A 16,402-nucleotide genomic window follows, 5' to 3' on the forward strand; every position below is an offset into this window, starting at 1 on the left:
GGCACACTCCACTAGAGGGGTTCCAATGCAGGGCTTGTTATGCTGCAACCTGGTCCTCTATATTCATACTCGCGCAAATTATTGCCTGGACTCTGCATCTGGTCAAGAGGTGAGGTTTGAAGGCTGTATTAAACAGCGTTAATGAAAAATAAAATCTCTTCCCACCTCCAATAAGATACTGCTTTGGGAGGCTATCAAAGAAGAGGAATACGTGGAAGGACCCAATCCCATTACTTAACCCTGGTAATGTTCTTTATAATGTTTTTGTGACTGGATGTCCCCACCCCCCATGTATTCCTCGTCGACCCTCCCATCCTGCCCCTCAAGTGAATTTCCATGTATTACGCCCTCTTCTCCTAAAACGTTGGGCCATTCTTAAACTAGAACAAGTGATGATGAATATATTCTGTACAAGCAGTTGCAATTCGAATTGCGACGATTCAATATATAAAGAGCTTTGAACTGACCGCATTGTAACTTATGATCAAATGAATTAAACTACTGATGGACATAATGTCTACTTCTAAGCGATTAGAGAGTACAAACAAGTGTAAGGCCCGTGGATACCATCTTTGAAAGCTCCAAATAAGATTGTGTGGCAAAATATCAATTGCGAGTGTGTAATAGTTTTCCATTTCATATGAAGTAAGACTGCTCTGCCTTGATTTACCCATGCATGCCACAAATTCAAATGAGAAGTGTATTGGTTTTTTTTTTTTTTTTTTAGTGAAAATAATATAGAACACTTTTATTTTCGCTGTAAATTTTTTTTTATTAAGGCATATTAACATCTAATTTTTATGATAGAATGTAGTTGCGAATGTTTTTGTTAGTCGATTTATGTATGGTTATATTGTAAATTGAAAGGTTGATTTAATCAGCCAAGCAATAAAAAAACTGCGCAGTGCATGCTATATATAGTTGGTGACGTCATGCTCGAGAGTGGGCGGGGGCCATCGATGGTGCATCGGGTAGATGCCCTCTGCTGAGAAGTTTCAGAAGCAGCTGACCCTGGATGGAAGCTATGAAAGGGAGGAACAACTTTGGCAGGATTTTCTCTTTCATGGATGGATGGATATTGGTTTTTAACTTTATACTTCCTGATGCCGTGGCCTTATTCCATGCTATTAATGGCATGTAATACATAGCCATACCTGAATCTAGCCGACAGATATGGGGTGTGTTGGCACTTTGACTTCTTGAAAAAAAAAAAAAGACCAATACCCCCAAAAATAAGAATAAACATACTCCCAACTAAAATTAAGGAAAGTGACACCTAGAACCACGTGCCCCTACTTACACCCACACAGCTCCATAGATCTGTTTAGACCAGTAGTACATGTAGTTCCACAGGAAAATCTACTTTTACAATAGTTAGGGAGGGCTAAGCGTGTATCCTTTTAATGTGCATGAATAACTAGTTGAAAAATAATTATTAAACATTTCCCTTTATTCACTTAACTCAGTGGGAATTAGACTTGATTTTTACTCCCTAAAATGTTTTATTCCCAAATAGCGCTTAACCACTGCCTGATTTAGAAACCTGTCCTCTCACATTTGTTAGCCAAAGCACAGTTCTTAATCTTGCTCACTCCATTTCTGAGCACATCTTTTCTATCCAGTCGTCAATTCTAACATCCGCTTGGGAACCTTGAAGTTCATTGGGTCTCATAATATGGACTACCTTTGGAATGTTGTTCAAAGCTTTGCGCGAATACTTTGGCAATAAACCCTGACTTGTGGGGGAAATATCGTGCTAAGTAATGCCCCTTGATACTAATCGGTTGAGAAACGGCGTTTGTTTTTCTCGACTTGAATAAAAAGCTACAAAATAAGATTGCCACCTGTAGTCCCTTCTCACGGCGGCAACTGCGATGGGGCACTGTGAGTACCCACGAGGGACGAAGAAAGCGCAAGGCCAGTGGGAAGGGAGTTGAGAACGGGGGTGCGGGCACGCACGTACCTCGGTAATGACGGTTCAGCGGGCGGCCTAATGCTTCTGAGCAGGCCTGGGCCGAGGGTTTAACCATGTGGTTAAAAACCCTGTTCTGGACCTCCCGATGACCAGGAGGCCGCTACACCCTCCAGCCGTGTAGAATGGTATTTACACGTGGGAATTGTGTACCGTATACAGCAGTATAATTTTTAAAAGATTCTTAAGATAACCCGTAGTGTGCGTTATTATACCTATAAAACAAAACTTTCTTGTATATTTCTTTGCACCCGTTTATGTATTTGAGCGCGGGCCTAGCTTTGAGAAGCAACAGTGCTTTACAGAGGTATAAACCAATACAAATGCATACGAGCGCTTATCAGTGGTAACAGAACAGATAATACAGCAGGGGTAGGGATACAGTGCAGAGGTACAGCTGTACTGCGGACCGTGGGGGGTGTCATCTAGTCAGGTGGCACAAGGAACAACGTGATGGCCTGGGTGTTGAGGAAAGACTGCTTGAAGAGGTGGGTTTGGGTTCTTTTCTGATTGTAGGAGCGTGGGGGTGAGTCTGATGCCAACGGCGAGGAGGTTCCGTAGTCTTGGGGTGTGGGCAGAGAAGGCTTGCTTTCTGGTCCTTTCCTTTTTGCTGCAGCGTATTTCAAGTCTGCGTGTGTACTGCTTCTGGTGGTGCGCTGTCCACCGGAGGTGCAGATTTTCTTCATATCTGGGTGGCTTGAGGGCGACTGCCTTATAGATGATGCAGCAAGAATTTTTAAGGTGTTTCGTGCATGCAGTGGGAGCCAGTGCAGGTCGATGAGGGCTGGGGTGATTTGGTCCGATCTGTGTAGACCCTTGATGAGGAGTGCGGCTGCGTGTAGGGCCCTTCTCAGGCGCGCAACGGAGGATGACAGGAGGCCTTGCCCCCACCTAGTTACTCGCATTCAAATATACATTTTAACTTTTTGGATCCGACAGTAATAGTGGTCGTTTCTTCCATTGGCACTATTTGTCCAAAATGACCCATGGAGCTGTGTGGGTGAAGTAGCAGGGGCATATTTTTTTGCTACATCCTGCAGTAACATCAAACTTGGTGCGTGTAGACCTGTATTATGAGATGCAATGGCAGCTGTAAAGATGCTACTGATCCAACCTCTAACCTATCCTGTTTCTACCAACTGGTCACTGCTTTGAAAGGATAGTTGTTTTTGTTTAGTTGGTGTATTACTGCTTTAGGTGCAGTTGCGTGGCTTACCCTAGCGCCATTCCACCTCTTTGATTAACTTGTGCCCCAGCAAGCAGCCATGTGATGCAAAACATGAAACAATAGCACTTTGTGTAAAGATGACCATCGATCTATCGCCCTTGACTGATGAATGAGGGGTGTGCAGAAACAGCATATGCAGTTATTGCAGCCCCAGTCGAGTCGTTCATGTGGAAGTAATGTGTTGGGCCAGTGAGTGTTCTCCCCCCTGTCTGTCTTTTCGCGGAGCTTAAAAGGTCACCTGCGTGTGAGTAATTTTTGTTTGTTCATCCTTCGCAGAAGATACATTGCCAGATCTGCTGTATAACCTCCACCGGCTCGTTTTTTTAATCCTGGGTACTATGGCCGAGAATGATGTGGACAATGAGCTCCTGGACTATGAAGATGACGAGGTGGAGAACCAGGCAGGAGCGGACACTGCAGAGATCCCTGCCAAGAAGGAAGTGAAGGGTTCTTATGTCTCCATCCACAGTTCTGGATTCCGTGACTTCCTGCTAAAGCCCGAGCTGCTCCGTGCCATAGTGGACTGTGGCTTTGAGCACCCCTCTGAAGGTATGATGCCACCAGTGTGCACTTGCTGACCTCCTGTCGGTTAGAGTCGTCCCACTTCTGCTCCATGATGCATGGTGCACTATCAGACTGGCGTTTGGAATTACGATGTGTGTTGGCTGCGTGATGTGAATTGCCATCCTTGTACTCAAATCAGTTTTTCTCTCGCATTTTATTATTGACTGATGAAGCCACTGGTTTGCTTCTGCTGTCCTGCACACTTTCCAGTGCTGGCAAACCACTGCCTAAACCCTTTCTTTAGAGGCAGAACATGTCCGCTTTTATGCCGTTGCACGATTATTTCATGCCGTTGCATGTTGCAGCTTTCAGGAGTCATCGATTAGCCAAACCTACGATTTGAAAAAACAGGTTCTTTTCAGTATTTCAAGAGTACCAGGCTTTTGTTTTTTTTTTTGCAGGCAAATATGCTTTGGCAAAGCCAATAGATATGACTTTGCATGTATAGGGGGTAGGCTTTTGTCCCTTTTGGAATCTTTGCAAATGGCATTATGCTGTTGGCCGTGAAGGATTTGGATGCAGCAGTTTGTGTATAAACCCGTGATGCTCCTAATACATCAGACCCTGTTCTTTAACCTCGTACAGAAGTAGTTATGGTATCTTATATTAACTCTGTTCTCTGCTGGCATTTGCATGCTCTCCAGACGTGTTGAGGGATCTAAAACACAGGTGGGGTGTGAGGTTAATGGTGAGAGGAGATGATGCACGATATCTTTGCTGTTTTGGCACATGATGAAGTATCATGAGCTCTGGCTGTGGGGGTTAGTTTATAGGCGTTCTTTGTCAAAAACCTAGGGTGCAACCCCTGCACTCGCCGCTAGCCATTGACTAGTGATTTTTGGCGAGTAAGAAATTGTGTGCTGTGTGCATGTATACAGTTGAGGTGGCAAGTGACTGTTTTTGTGGTTGGCTTGCAGCTTGAATTTTTGCCCCCTTGATGGAGGCATATGTCCTCGTGTGCCCGTGGTGCTAGTATGTGTTGGCTTTGGGTGTGCCATCTATTTTGGTTGTAAAGGTGTGCAGTGTCTTGGGGGGGGGGGGGGGGGGTTGCGGTTTGGGGATTTGATTTGTGCGTAGGTGATATTTTTTTTTTGGGAATGTAGCGTTTGAGCAGCCAGGTCTCGATGGGTAGACACACCGAAACCACATATGACTGATTACAACATGGCATGCTAAATACAACATGGCATGCTAAAGGGCATGAACATCTAAGTCAAAGAAACTTCCAGAAAAGTCCATGCAACCTGGTCTCCTTTTGGAGACTGGTCCAGTTTTCTTTGTCTGCCGAATAGATGCATTTCGCCCTACATGCCACAAGGATCTGGGAATTGGCAGATGTGCGAAGAGGGCAGTCCGGAGACACCATTCATTATCCTAACAGGGTTTGGAATTACTTGGAGCTATTTACCTCATGGTTAAGGCCTAGCAGAGTCTGACTTGACACCGACAGCAACCAGCGGCTACTTCCTTCTCCCCGTGCCAACTGGTGCTATGCAAACATGCCTATGTGACATTACATCTGTTGGGAAAGTTTATACATCAACATTAAGACACATCTAGAATACTATAATTTATCATATATGTGCAACAACACATAAGCCGCACCAACAGCACACGCGGACTGACACCGGTCCAATACCCGCACCAAAGCTCAGCACCCAGTGTATACCGAGTTGAAGCTGCCAACAGAACACCACTCCTCTCAATATCCTACTCCCTCTTCACCTTACTAACTCATCCCACCTTTATCGTTTGCAGATCCGCCACAGCGCCTGGGGACCAACTCAGTTGGTGACGGTGCGCGGTACAAATACCTTTTAACATTGAACATATATTAGAAAAGTTAGTTCCCATTTTATGGGAGTTAATGTTTATGTAACAGCTCCTGGATCCCAACAGATATCTCCTCCTTACTGAGAGACGGCGAATAACTCAGAGTGGCTTTCTGTTTCTGCTAGTCCAATCCTTATTTCGATCCCTGCATAGGCTGTGGGTTAGATATGAGGCAAGAACTTGTGGTTCAGAAACACTTGCCTGAGATTTTAAGAACCCAGACACCCCTTTCGACTTCCTTCGTATGTAGGTTGGCAGGCTCTGTTCCATCTCAAATCAAACTCGTGCTAGTGCCAGCTAAGACTTCGGCTGTAGGAGCATAAGGCAGCTTTTGCCAAGCAAACCCAGAATAGTTTTTTGAAGGAAGCACCAATACAATGGAGCTGGAAGCTGACACTGGGGGGGTATGGGGCAGGCACTTGGGCGGCATGGGACCAGGAAAGGGAGGTGGGTGGCAGATCACCCAGTCTCATGATAAAGGGGAGTGGAAGGTGTGTGGACCTAGGTGTTGAGCCATTCATTGAGCAGGAGGGTCTTGAGCTGTTTCTGAAAGAAGCAAGATGGAAAGTTTGTGGGAGTAGACTGTGAAGTCATATGTTCTGATTATTTCCTTCCTGCACAAGTTGAGTTGACGTCGGTCTGCAAATGTGCTTTCTCCTAATGGAGATGATGCAGCAGGGTTTGAAGAGAATACATGTGTGCAGCAGGAGCCAGTGCAGTTCCATGAGGGCCGGGTCGATGTGTCCTATTGGTAGTGCGGTAATTGCTGCAACATGCAGGCCCCATCAACAGGTTGCCAGGGAAGTTGCCACACGACCTTCCAGAAGGACCTTGGTACTATTTTATTTTTATTTATTGGGTATTTATAATTCGCCTATACACTTCAAGCCACAAGACAGAAGGCTGGGGGAACATGGGAGGACAAACAAACAATCCTACTTGGCCTTGTGACGTTCGGAATGTGCAAGTGCCAGAAGAGAAATGGAGGGGAGGGCCGGTCTGGATGGAAGAGCCTGTGAAGAAAAAGTGCCAGGGGCTGCAAGGGGTACAAGGGTGCAGGCCCAGCCAGACAAGTGCAGCGGGAGGGGCACCAGGGGCAAGTGCAGGTTGCAGGGGGGGGGTGTCTGGAGTGCATTGGTAGACTGGTAATGGGGGGGGGGGGGGGTGTACTGAAGAACTTTGTAGGAACCAGACCGTGACATTAGCAGGGGAGAGGAAAGGAAGACGATAAAAGGAAGGTCTTGAGAAGCTTCTGAAACTGGCGATCGGGCTCAAGTCTGAACGGGGCAGGGAGACCCTTCCAGAGGAAGGCACCTGCAGACAAGAGATCCACCCACCCCGCCTGGTGAAGCATCTGATTTGCAGAGATTTGGAGCTAGACGGCGATATGGCTCTAACAGGGAGGTATTTGGGGAGAGATGGGTGTTGAGTGGTCCCAGGCCCCAGAAAGCCTTTGTGGGTGATGCAGAGGGTCTTGAACTTGATCCTTGCAGCAACCGGGAGCCAGTGGAGAGATTATAGGGCTGAGATGCAGTCCTTGGGTTTGAGGATAAGTCTTGCAGTCCTATTCTGGATTAGTTGAAGGGAGGTGTTGGGCAGATTAAGGAAGAGGCTGTTGCAGTAGTCCAGCCTCTGAGGCGGTGCAGCTGAAAGTGGGTCTTCTTGGCAGGGTCCATGATGGGAGTTTTTTGCCTCACAGGAGGGGGCCTTTGAAGGGTGGCCTGAGTGTGGGAGGGAAAAGGGGGAGCTTGGGTCACAATGAGAAGGATATCCAGTCTTACTGGAATTAAGGCAGCGATCGTTAGCAGAGCACCGTCCCTGAATAGCAGGCAGGCAGTCAAGAATGAGAGGAAGAGGAGGCGGAGGAGGGAAGCTTGAAGGACAGCTGCGGTGGAGATCACTTGGGCTAGAAGAGCCAGGTAGATGTTATCCAAGGCAAGAGGATGAGCCCTGAGGGACTCTGCAGGTGTAGAGTGAGCTGACAATTGACTCTCATGAAGCCTTTCACAAGGCCATCAAAACTAGGCTTTTTGTCTAAAAACGATTTCCACCATGTATTTGCTCTTCTTTGCACAGTCAGTAATGTAGCCTTTCTGTAGCAACTGTCATTACCTGTATCTTGTACTCGCCAGTAAGCAAACTTTTGGGCAGCAGCTTATGTAACCCTGAATCAAGCCTCCCTATGCTCACTTTATAGCGCCTCGATGCTCGCGGGCTGCAGTGCGCTCTACAAATCTAAATAAAATGGTAGAGGGAGAATGGCCCAGTTGAACCAAGTCCAGAGCCATGTCCATGATGCCAAGGGTATCGCAAAGCTGATTTATCAGGGTGCCATTATTGACAGCACAAGAAAGATGAGAACTGAAGGAGAGCTTGACTCGAGATTAGAGTAGGTCTTCACTAGCAGCTCTGAAGCCAGGCTGGTGGTTGTGGAGATGACCAATGGATTCAGCCTGTTGGATAAGCTGGGAGATGGCCAGCTTCTCCAAGAGTTTGCCCAGCAAGAGGGTCTTGGGAATGGGGCGGTAGTTGGCTGGACAGGAGTGGTTGGCAGAAGGCTTTTTGTGCAGTAGTTGCACACTGGAGTTCTTGAGGAGTGAGGTGGGAGGATCCAGTGACAAAGAGTGATTGCAGAATCTGCCAAGTCTGCAGCAAGGGAGACAATACAGTGTTGTCCTTGATGGTTCTGGAAGAGCAGGGGAGCACCTGTTTGGATGAGACCTTCATAGAGCGGACTTGTCTAGTAACCTCATCAGGTGTTATGGGAGAAGAGTAGAAGGGGAGGCCTGAGAGAAGGGGAGGAAGACTGGTGCGGAGTAGATGTGAGGACAAGATTTCCTGCGTTTTAGAAATGGAGCGAGGCCAGAAAAGTGCAGAGTGCCAGGGAAGGCAGAGAAGTGGAGATTGCAGGTGGGTTGGCGAGTTCCTGGCAGATTTTGAAAAGTTCTGCCGTGTTGGTGGCCACAGATGCTGGCTTGGATACAGACCCTCTTCTTTGAGCGGATAGTCTGTATTGCTTTGGAGTAGGCGGTGGGCCAGTTTGTTGTCAAAGGATGTGCTCGAGGCCTGCCACTTCTGAAACGCAAGTGCAGAGCAGTCGAGCAGAACGGCCATGTCAGTCGTACCAGAAATTGCATTTGGAGGCAGGTTTCATGTGTAACCTCCTGCTCAGGTCGAGGATGTCCAGAGTGTTTGAGATGGTGAGTTGGTTAGTAAGGGCTGTCGGAGTGAGTCTGCGGCAGGAGTTGGAGGGGTAGTGAAGGCAGCGGCAAAAGCAGCAACTGACACTTGCTTCATAGGTCAAATCCTGGAGGCTGGGTGTAAAGACCGGAGGGAGGGGGTCTGTACTTCGCTCTCTATTTGGTAGAGGAGAGACACAGAGACCCCTGCCAAGATTCTCTAATATTGGTAGTTGTGGTCGAGCAATCCAGGCCTAGCTTCTCAGGAGGTGATGCTAGCTGGTTCTTAAGTACAGTGTAGTCCCCAAGCACCCACAAAGGAATGTCCACACTGTATCGGTTAAAACAGTCTTTATATAATTAATATTCAAGGTCACGTACACCATCACGATAACTCACTTTTGTACTCAGAAATCAACAATGGTAAATATATACAGTTCTAAGTGGTACCACTAACGTTATCAGATCTCATTAAAGTGCATACGGTCAGAATGACACACAAATCAAAATAAAGAGGAAACCAGCAGTAGAGGGAGGGAGGAAGGAAAGCAAGATGGTTGAGCAGTTGGCAGAATACTGGCCCCGTTACCTAGACACAGTTGTGTGGAGATCTCTCCCCCCTCCCCCAACACGGCAACCTGTAGAAGAAAGATACAAGCCCATTCCATATATTATTCACACTAGACTTTCCAATAGTTCTGCAGCCCCAAAGTACCTGGCGTTGTAGCGTTGCGCGTCGGGGAATCGACTGCCCTTCTTGAGTGTCCTCCCTTTCAGGCAGGAGTCACAGGTCGTCAAACGTCCGACGGAGAACAGGTCGAGCTATGACGGTGAATTGGCCGCGTTGTTCCTAGCGGTGCTCGTTGACTATGAAGCGTAAACGTCCTGCAAGGAAGAGGCGTGCGGGGCACCTCGGTGTCGATAGTTCTGGACCGCAAAGAGTTGAAGAACTGTGGCCCAGCAAGGGTGTCAAGTCATTGGCGTCTGTGGTCTTTGGGTGGCGGGAAACCCACCGGGGGATGCTCCTCTGCGTGTCGACGGTCAGGCCTTCTTCAGCAGGATACAGTGGCGACGATGTGGACGAGAGCGTCCTGGGATCAATGAAGTTCTTGGGAAACGGGAGCACGGCGGCTCCAGTCGGCGGCGGCGGTCGTCAACAGTGGCGGACAACAGTCCGGGCGCTTCTCCTTGGAGTTCCGCAGCAATCCCCTTATCGGGTCGGCAGCCTGTCTACCAGGGAGTTTAGGCAAAGATCAGCTGTGCACGATGGTCCCTCGTAGGTCGGGAAGAGGGCGCCTTACCAGGTCCTCTCTGGGTCAGTCCTTGAGGCACAGCAGCTTTCAGATTGCAAAGGAGAGCAACCGCAATTCTTCTCGTCCAGCAGGGCTTCAAGATCAAGCTTGTTACTCGTCGTAGTGGACTTCAGCTTCTGAACACGATTCCTAGCAGTGAGGGGTCCCCAGAGTACTGTTGATCTCTCATTCCGCTGGGTCACACTCAAGCATCCAATCACGACTAAGGGCATTCATGCAGGGAGGCAGCATATCAGGTACACAGTGCATTCAGGCCATTCACTTCCCTCCAACACTCGCAACAAGTTATGCGTATTGGGACAAGTACCAAGCCATTCAACACTTCATGCCTGTTTCGGGCAGAGCTGTCTCAACCATTGTGTCAAACACCAGATACTAGACATCCACAACATAGAATGCGTATTCGTCACACACTCCAGTCACCCAGGTCCCACCCACAGGCGTACCCAAACCATACAGTCGTTGAGAAGGCTCCAGCCAGTCTGGTTGGCATTTCCCCCACATTACCATATATGGAACTTCACTGAACAGCCAGTCAGGCGGAAGGGACAGAGGCAGGGCTTCCCGGGACTTCGGGGAAGATCAAGTTAACAGGTGATGGAAGGCAACAGTCTTTGGGGGCCATTTTGTCTCCATCGGGAATCTACTGATTCCAGTGACTGGGCCTGGGCATCACAAAATGGAGGACGCTCAGGGCACCAGTCATTTCAGCACGAAGCTGCCACCGGCCCGTACCCTGCTCTGTGGGCCACACTTAGCTGCCCAAAAACATACACTAGGGGCACAGGGTTGTACCCCTACCCATGGGTGCCATAAGGGTATCCCATGGGTCTGTTCACCAAACCAAGAGAGCTGCACCGCCAGGCATCCCACATGAACTCCTGCACGGAAAACATGACAGAACACACAATAGAAAGCAGTAAAGGACAAGGATACGGAGGCCATGCCCCTCCGATGCATTTCCAGCATCACAGCGGTGGCTCAGCCAGGGGGCCCAGGAGGTCCATGTGAGAGGAAAGGAGAGCATTATCTCCAGGAGAGAGGATTAACGAGGGGGTTTGAGATGAGAATGTCTGAAGAGATGAGAGCATCCAAGGTGTCTGGCTGAGTGCATCGGAACGTAGGGAAGAAAGGTTGTGGAATAGCCCACAGGCCGCATTGGGAGGTCTAGGTGAATATTGAAGTCTCTGAAGAGAAGCTTGGAAGAGGCAAGGAGAGAAGTGAGGCCAGCCCATTCATAGAAAAGTGAAGTGGGAGACCTGACGAGGGGGCCTGTAGATTGTGGCCAGAGTCAGAGAGACCAGGAGAGACACCAAGCCTGCAGACAAGGCATTCAAAAGAGGAGTAGGCCTGAGTGGTTATAATAGCAGAAACCCTCTCTGGGAAGATCAGAGCAATCCTGCCCCCAGACCGGTTTGACCTGGGCCTAGAAGAGGATATTGTAGCCCTCGGGGAGGAGTGTCCAAACTAGTGACAAAGCTGGCACTGAATCACATCTCGGTGAGAGCCAGGGTGTCTCGGTCTTTAAGGAGTTTGGCAGATCGAGAGTTGAGGGTAGCTAAGTGGAGCAGATGGAAGAGGACCAAAGTCTTGGACAGCAGATCTGAAGTTATTTCCTGGGATGAAGGGCTTGATTTTCTGCCGGAGAGAAGGTTAGTACCAACAAGCTGAGGGTGACTGGTTTGTGCCCTTATTTACATATGCACAAGTAATAACCGTCTCAATGTAATGCGGCACAATAGTGGGAAATTTATTGGGAAGGATGCTGCGCAGAATGGGTTTGATGCCCACTCGAAAACAGATATAAATGCAAAAATCAACAGCATGGAAACACAAGCCCGTAAAAGCAATATCCATCAACTTGCCAAGTTGCAGTTCACTCACTTCCACGAAGGGCTGGCTGTCGCCATAATCGAGGGTTCACCATGGTACAATTGTTCTGCATCAAATCTGCTATCCTTCTCTTCGCATATGTCGGACATCTGCAAAAAGTGCTACTACCAACTGCACCTCCTCCGAGGTATTCTACCTGTTCTCACTTTTCCCCCAGAGGCTCATCACATCGAGAGCCCTAGTTCTCTCTAGGCTGGACTAATTCAACTGCCTCTCAATCTTCTTACTTCTACTTTCTGTCCTCTACAACTCATCCAGAACAGAACCGCAAGACTTATTCTTGGCCTCAAGCCTTGGGACCACATCTCTCTGGCGCTGAAATCCCTCCACTGATCCCCGTGGCTGCAAGGATTAAGTTCAAGACCCTCTGTATTATCCACAAGGCTTACAACGCTCTTTCTAAATACTCTCCCTCTGGAGTTCTAACTCTTTGGGTGAGCCGCTTTCACAAACAGATTTGGGGGTAGATCTTTATCCTCTGCAGGTGCTTCCCTCTGGAATAGCCTTCCTGTCCCTCTGTGTTGAGCCGCTGCACCTAAGTTCTGGAAACTCCTCAAGACCTTACTTTTGTCTTCCTCCTGCTCTCTCCCTCTCCCCTGCTAACCTCCTTTTCTCTCGACCCTCCTTTTCCTCCCTAACTGTTCAGTTATTGCTGACTGGCTGCCTGGTTCACCCCCAGAGCTTAGAGGTCCCAGGCTCCCCGCCAGTCTTTTGCACTTTGATCCTACGCTCCATGAGAGTGGCAACCTCTCCGCACCTGGGCCCTGCTTGGCCTTTGTGCCCCCCCCCCCCCCCCGTACCTTGGTCTGTATGTATGCATGACCCAAATGTACTAGGACCAATTAGTTCATCTGTCCTGTTCCCCCCCCCCCTTCCCACCGCCACCCAACCTCCCTCCCTCCAGCGAATGACTACTGTATTCCCTTATTACCATCCCCCAAAATGGTGAAGCGCAAGACTATTTACATCCACATATCTAAGAATCTGCATAACTAATACAAAATGAAGGATCCAAATATTAACATAGCCGTTTCTAAGAACATACGAAAGTTCTTTTAAAAAAATAAAAAATAATTAAATGCCTTATTTGGGGAACAGCCTGGCCTGGGCTCTCAGTCTCTGCAGCTGCAGTTCTTTATTTTCTTGCGTCTGCTTTTTGATGTCTCCAGCACGCAGGGTGTTCCTCTAGCAGGAAGCAGCAGTGTGTGGGTAGAGGCCCCAAAATCTTTATTTGGCTCGGCTGACTGTCTGATGCAGCCCGGCATTGATTGCCGCAGTGGGGGAGGGGGGGGGCAAACTCTTAACTCAACCCAGGGCGCGTCTGCCCAGTCACCTGAGATGAAATACTGCCTTGGAGAAGTGAAATGGCAGGTAAATGTCTGCACAAATGTGACTTGTTTTGGATCCTGACCTCTTTGAGGTAATGGGACACTTGTGTTTTTTTTTTTTTTTGTTTTTTTTTTTGGTGCGTTGAAGCTGTAAGTGATTTATTGGTACTGTCGATGAGGCGTTGCTGGTGTGATAGTCATTTATCTGTTCGGTGGATGGGGTGAGATACTGGTGGTAGGCATGCCAATGCTGATGGGTTTGTAGTACTGGTTACGCAGGAGGATGCTTTCTAAAGAGTCCGAAGTTATTGACCTGATAAACACTATGTCCTTTCTTGTTTTGCAGTCCAGCATGAATGTATCCCTCAAGCCATCCTAGGGATGGACGTCCTGTGCCAGGCCAAGTCTGGCATGGGGAAGACTGCAGTCTTTGTGTTGGCAACTTTACAGCAGCTGGAACCCGTGACTGGGCAGGTAACTATTAATATCACCAAAGAATGAATGGTTGAGGGGTGAGTGGGGGGGCTATTCGGGCAGTAGAGCTATTGATCTTGGGCACAAGACTGGCTCAGCATGGTGAAGGCACAGAACCAAGGAGTGCAGTGTCTCCCTGGGCTGGGGTAAATACTATGCTTTCAGCACTAGGTGGAAGGCATGGGGCAGACAATGGCAGAATTGCATTGTCTGGATTACAGGGAGTAAAGCAGCAGCCTTAGGAATGCATTCAGCATTAGTGCAGCATGTTCCGCACAGAAGCGAGGGAGGCACATTGAATGATTGTAGCAGAGCTGCTAGACTACGATAGCCCCAATATAAATACAGCGTGTTCAGATCAGAGTGAGACTGTGGGATAATAAGACCATGGCACTGCTTTCTGCATGGTTGCAGCTTCCACTGGGGGCAGAATACCGGTACACCATGGGAGCTTGTGCATCAGGAAATTAGAGTTGGCGAAGCTGGATCAAAGCGATTGGGCAGCAGGCTCACCACTGGAATAGGTATTGTTTTGGTACAGCATGTTATTCCTAGAATTGGAGCCAGCCGGACCAAGAAAGGCAACAGAGCCATGGGGCTAGAATGGAACCAGCAGGTCCTAAAATTTGCACTAGCTCTGGCGATTAAGAATTAGCATGCTGTGTGCATGTGGAGTTTTGCGTGGGTGGCCTGTTACGCTTGCCTATAGTAACTTGGAATTATTCCCCCTACAACCAGTATTAATATTTCATGTCGAGCACGGAGAAGGAGCATTGCTTGCTCTTGTTAATCAAGCATTTAGAATTGGAAGGCTGAAAATATTGCCCTAGCTATTTGAGCAGTGCTTAATGATGATCTAACCATTTGTTTTCACCAGTTTAGTATGTTTGGCACACTGTGCTTTTTTCTGGGTTCTATTCCCGGTTCCGTTATGGTTGTGCCAGTGTTTGTCTGCCTTTATGGTGGATTCTGACCAGTCTGTGCTCTTGCAGGTGTCAGTCCTTGTGATGTGCCACACCCGAGAGTTGGCGTTCCAAATCAGCAAGGAGTATGAGCGATTTTCGAAGTACATGCCCACTGTGAAGGTAAGTGAAATGGGGGCTGTGAAATTCTTGGGGTTTAGCTGTGCTCTAAGTTTTCTTAGTAGTGGATTCCCACCTTTCTCTGCCGTGCCCACCAGTGCTTACTTGATGCCCAGGTACAGGGAATTGCAGGGCTCTGTGCTTTTCCGGCACCGAGCCCTCCGCAAATTGTCAGCAGGCTCATTTTAACCCTGCAGTGTAATCTCTTGCTGGAACATCCGTGTCTCCCATACCTTCCTCCATAACGCATCTCCCCACCCCCAACGTGCAGTCCACCCCTTGTTTTTGTGCATCTGATCAATCAGTGTATATGCAAATAAACGGTAACATGGCTGTTGGTCACCTTACATCCGGTCTTTCCTCTCTATGCTAGGTTGCGGTTTTCTTTGGTGGCTTAGCCGTAAAGAAGGATGAGGACACTCTGAAGAAGAATTGCCCCCACATTGTGGTGGGGACCCCCGGCCGCATACTTGCCCTCTCTCGGAACAAGACCCTAAATCTTAAACACATTAAACACTTTATCCTGGATGAGTGTGACAAGATGCTGGAACTACTTGGTGAGTATTGCTATTCCATTGAGAGAATTGGTGTGCATGATCGTGCTTTTTGGGGTGGGGCTTCAATAATTGTTTCGAACAAGAAAGGTGAAGAGTTGTATGTTTAAGGGTTATCCTGAAGTACAAGAGATCTTCTACTTGAAACATAACTTGTGACATAACTAGGCATCTAATATAAACTTGCTACTCTTGAATAGCCTGATTTTGGCGGCATGGGTGGAGCTCGTTTGGTGAAATGTCAAGGACACATGGGTAGGATTGATTAGTAAGTCTGCTGCCTTTACTGCTAGTTTATGTGAGTCTTCCCTGCAGTTTCTTAAAGGTAACTTATTTTTCCAGTTATGTAATTACATGGAAAAAACAGGAACGCCCAAGCTCTTGAGCTAATTGCCCTCCCTTTCGCCTCTTATAGATATGCGCAGAGACGTCCAGGAAATCTTCCGCATGACCCCACATGAGAAACAGGTCATGATGTTCAGCGCCACACTGAGCAAGGAGATCCGGCCCGTGTGCCGCAAGTTCATGCAAGATGTAATTACCGCTTCTAAACCTTCTTTCACTCCACCTCTTCCCCCCTGCCAGCCCACCTGGACACTCAGCCTTGCAGCCCATCCCCCAAGCTGCAGGTGGCAGAAAGAGAGTAGCACAGTGGTTAGCAGTAGTTTAAATCAAGAATGTCAGGAGAGGTGCAGAACAGTTCCACCATCGTCCGGGAGAATCGTCAGAGCCATGCGCAAGCTGCGTCGGGGTTAGTAAAGGCGATATCGGGCAATCAGTGGTTCGAGGAGTGGCTGTTAGGGAGTCAAGGTAACCTGCACACAGGCTGCACCTGGAGAAATGCTGGTGTCAGGGAGAAGTCAGTCAGGCAAGGGTAGTGAAATTCCGGAAGACTTGCTCGGGTAAAGCTACTATTCTCAGTGCCAGATTGTAGGAAGTAGAACTAGGGCTTCCAGAAGCTGCATGCACTCAACAGTCCACA

The 16,402-nt window shown here is 48.3% G+C and overlaps 1 protein-coding gene and 1 non-coding gene across 2 annotated transcripts in view; both read left to right on the plus strand.

The window, feature by feature from the left end:
- Window positions 1-16,402, plus strand: part of LOC138521840 (spliceosome RNA helicase DDX39B) — an 84,717-nt gene that overhangs the window by 8,406 nt on the left and 59,909 nt on the right. Inside the window, exons 2-6 of the mRNA XM_069634976.1 lie at window positions 3,477-3,749; window positions 13,657-13,784; window positions 14,777-14,869; window positions 15,240-15,423; window positions 15,836-15,954. Of these exons, the coding sequence (XP_069491077.1) occupies window positions 3,539-3,749; window positions 13,657-13,784; window positions 14,777-14,869; window positions 15,240-15,423; window positions 15,836-15,954 (735 nt within the window). The 5' untranslated portion in view covers window positions 3,477-3,538. The remainder of the gene's footprint in view (window positions 1-3,476; window positions 3,750-13,656; window positions 13,785-14,776; window positions 14,870-15,239; window positions 15,424-15,835; window positions 15,955-16,402) is intronic.
- On the plus strand, window positions 3,235-3,311 carry LOC138522167 (small nucleolar RNA SNORD83). The gene has a single exon (XR_011283268.1). It is a non-coding gene; the product is annotated as a small nucleolar RNA SNORD83 (small nucleolar RNA).

Source organism: Ambystoma mexicanum, chromosome 13, assembly GCF_040938575.1.
Source record: "Ambystoma mexicanum isolate Mex_15411 chromosome 13, UKY_AmexF1_1, whole genome shotgun sequence".
Taxonomy (NCBI): Eukaryota; Metazoa; Chordata; class Amphibia; order Caudata; family Ambystomatidae; genus Ambystoma; species Ambystoma mexicanum.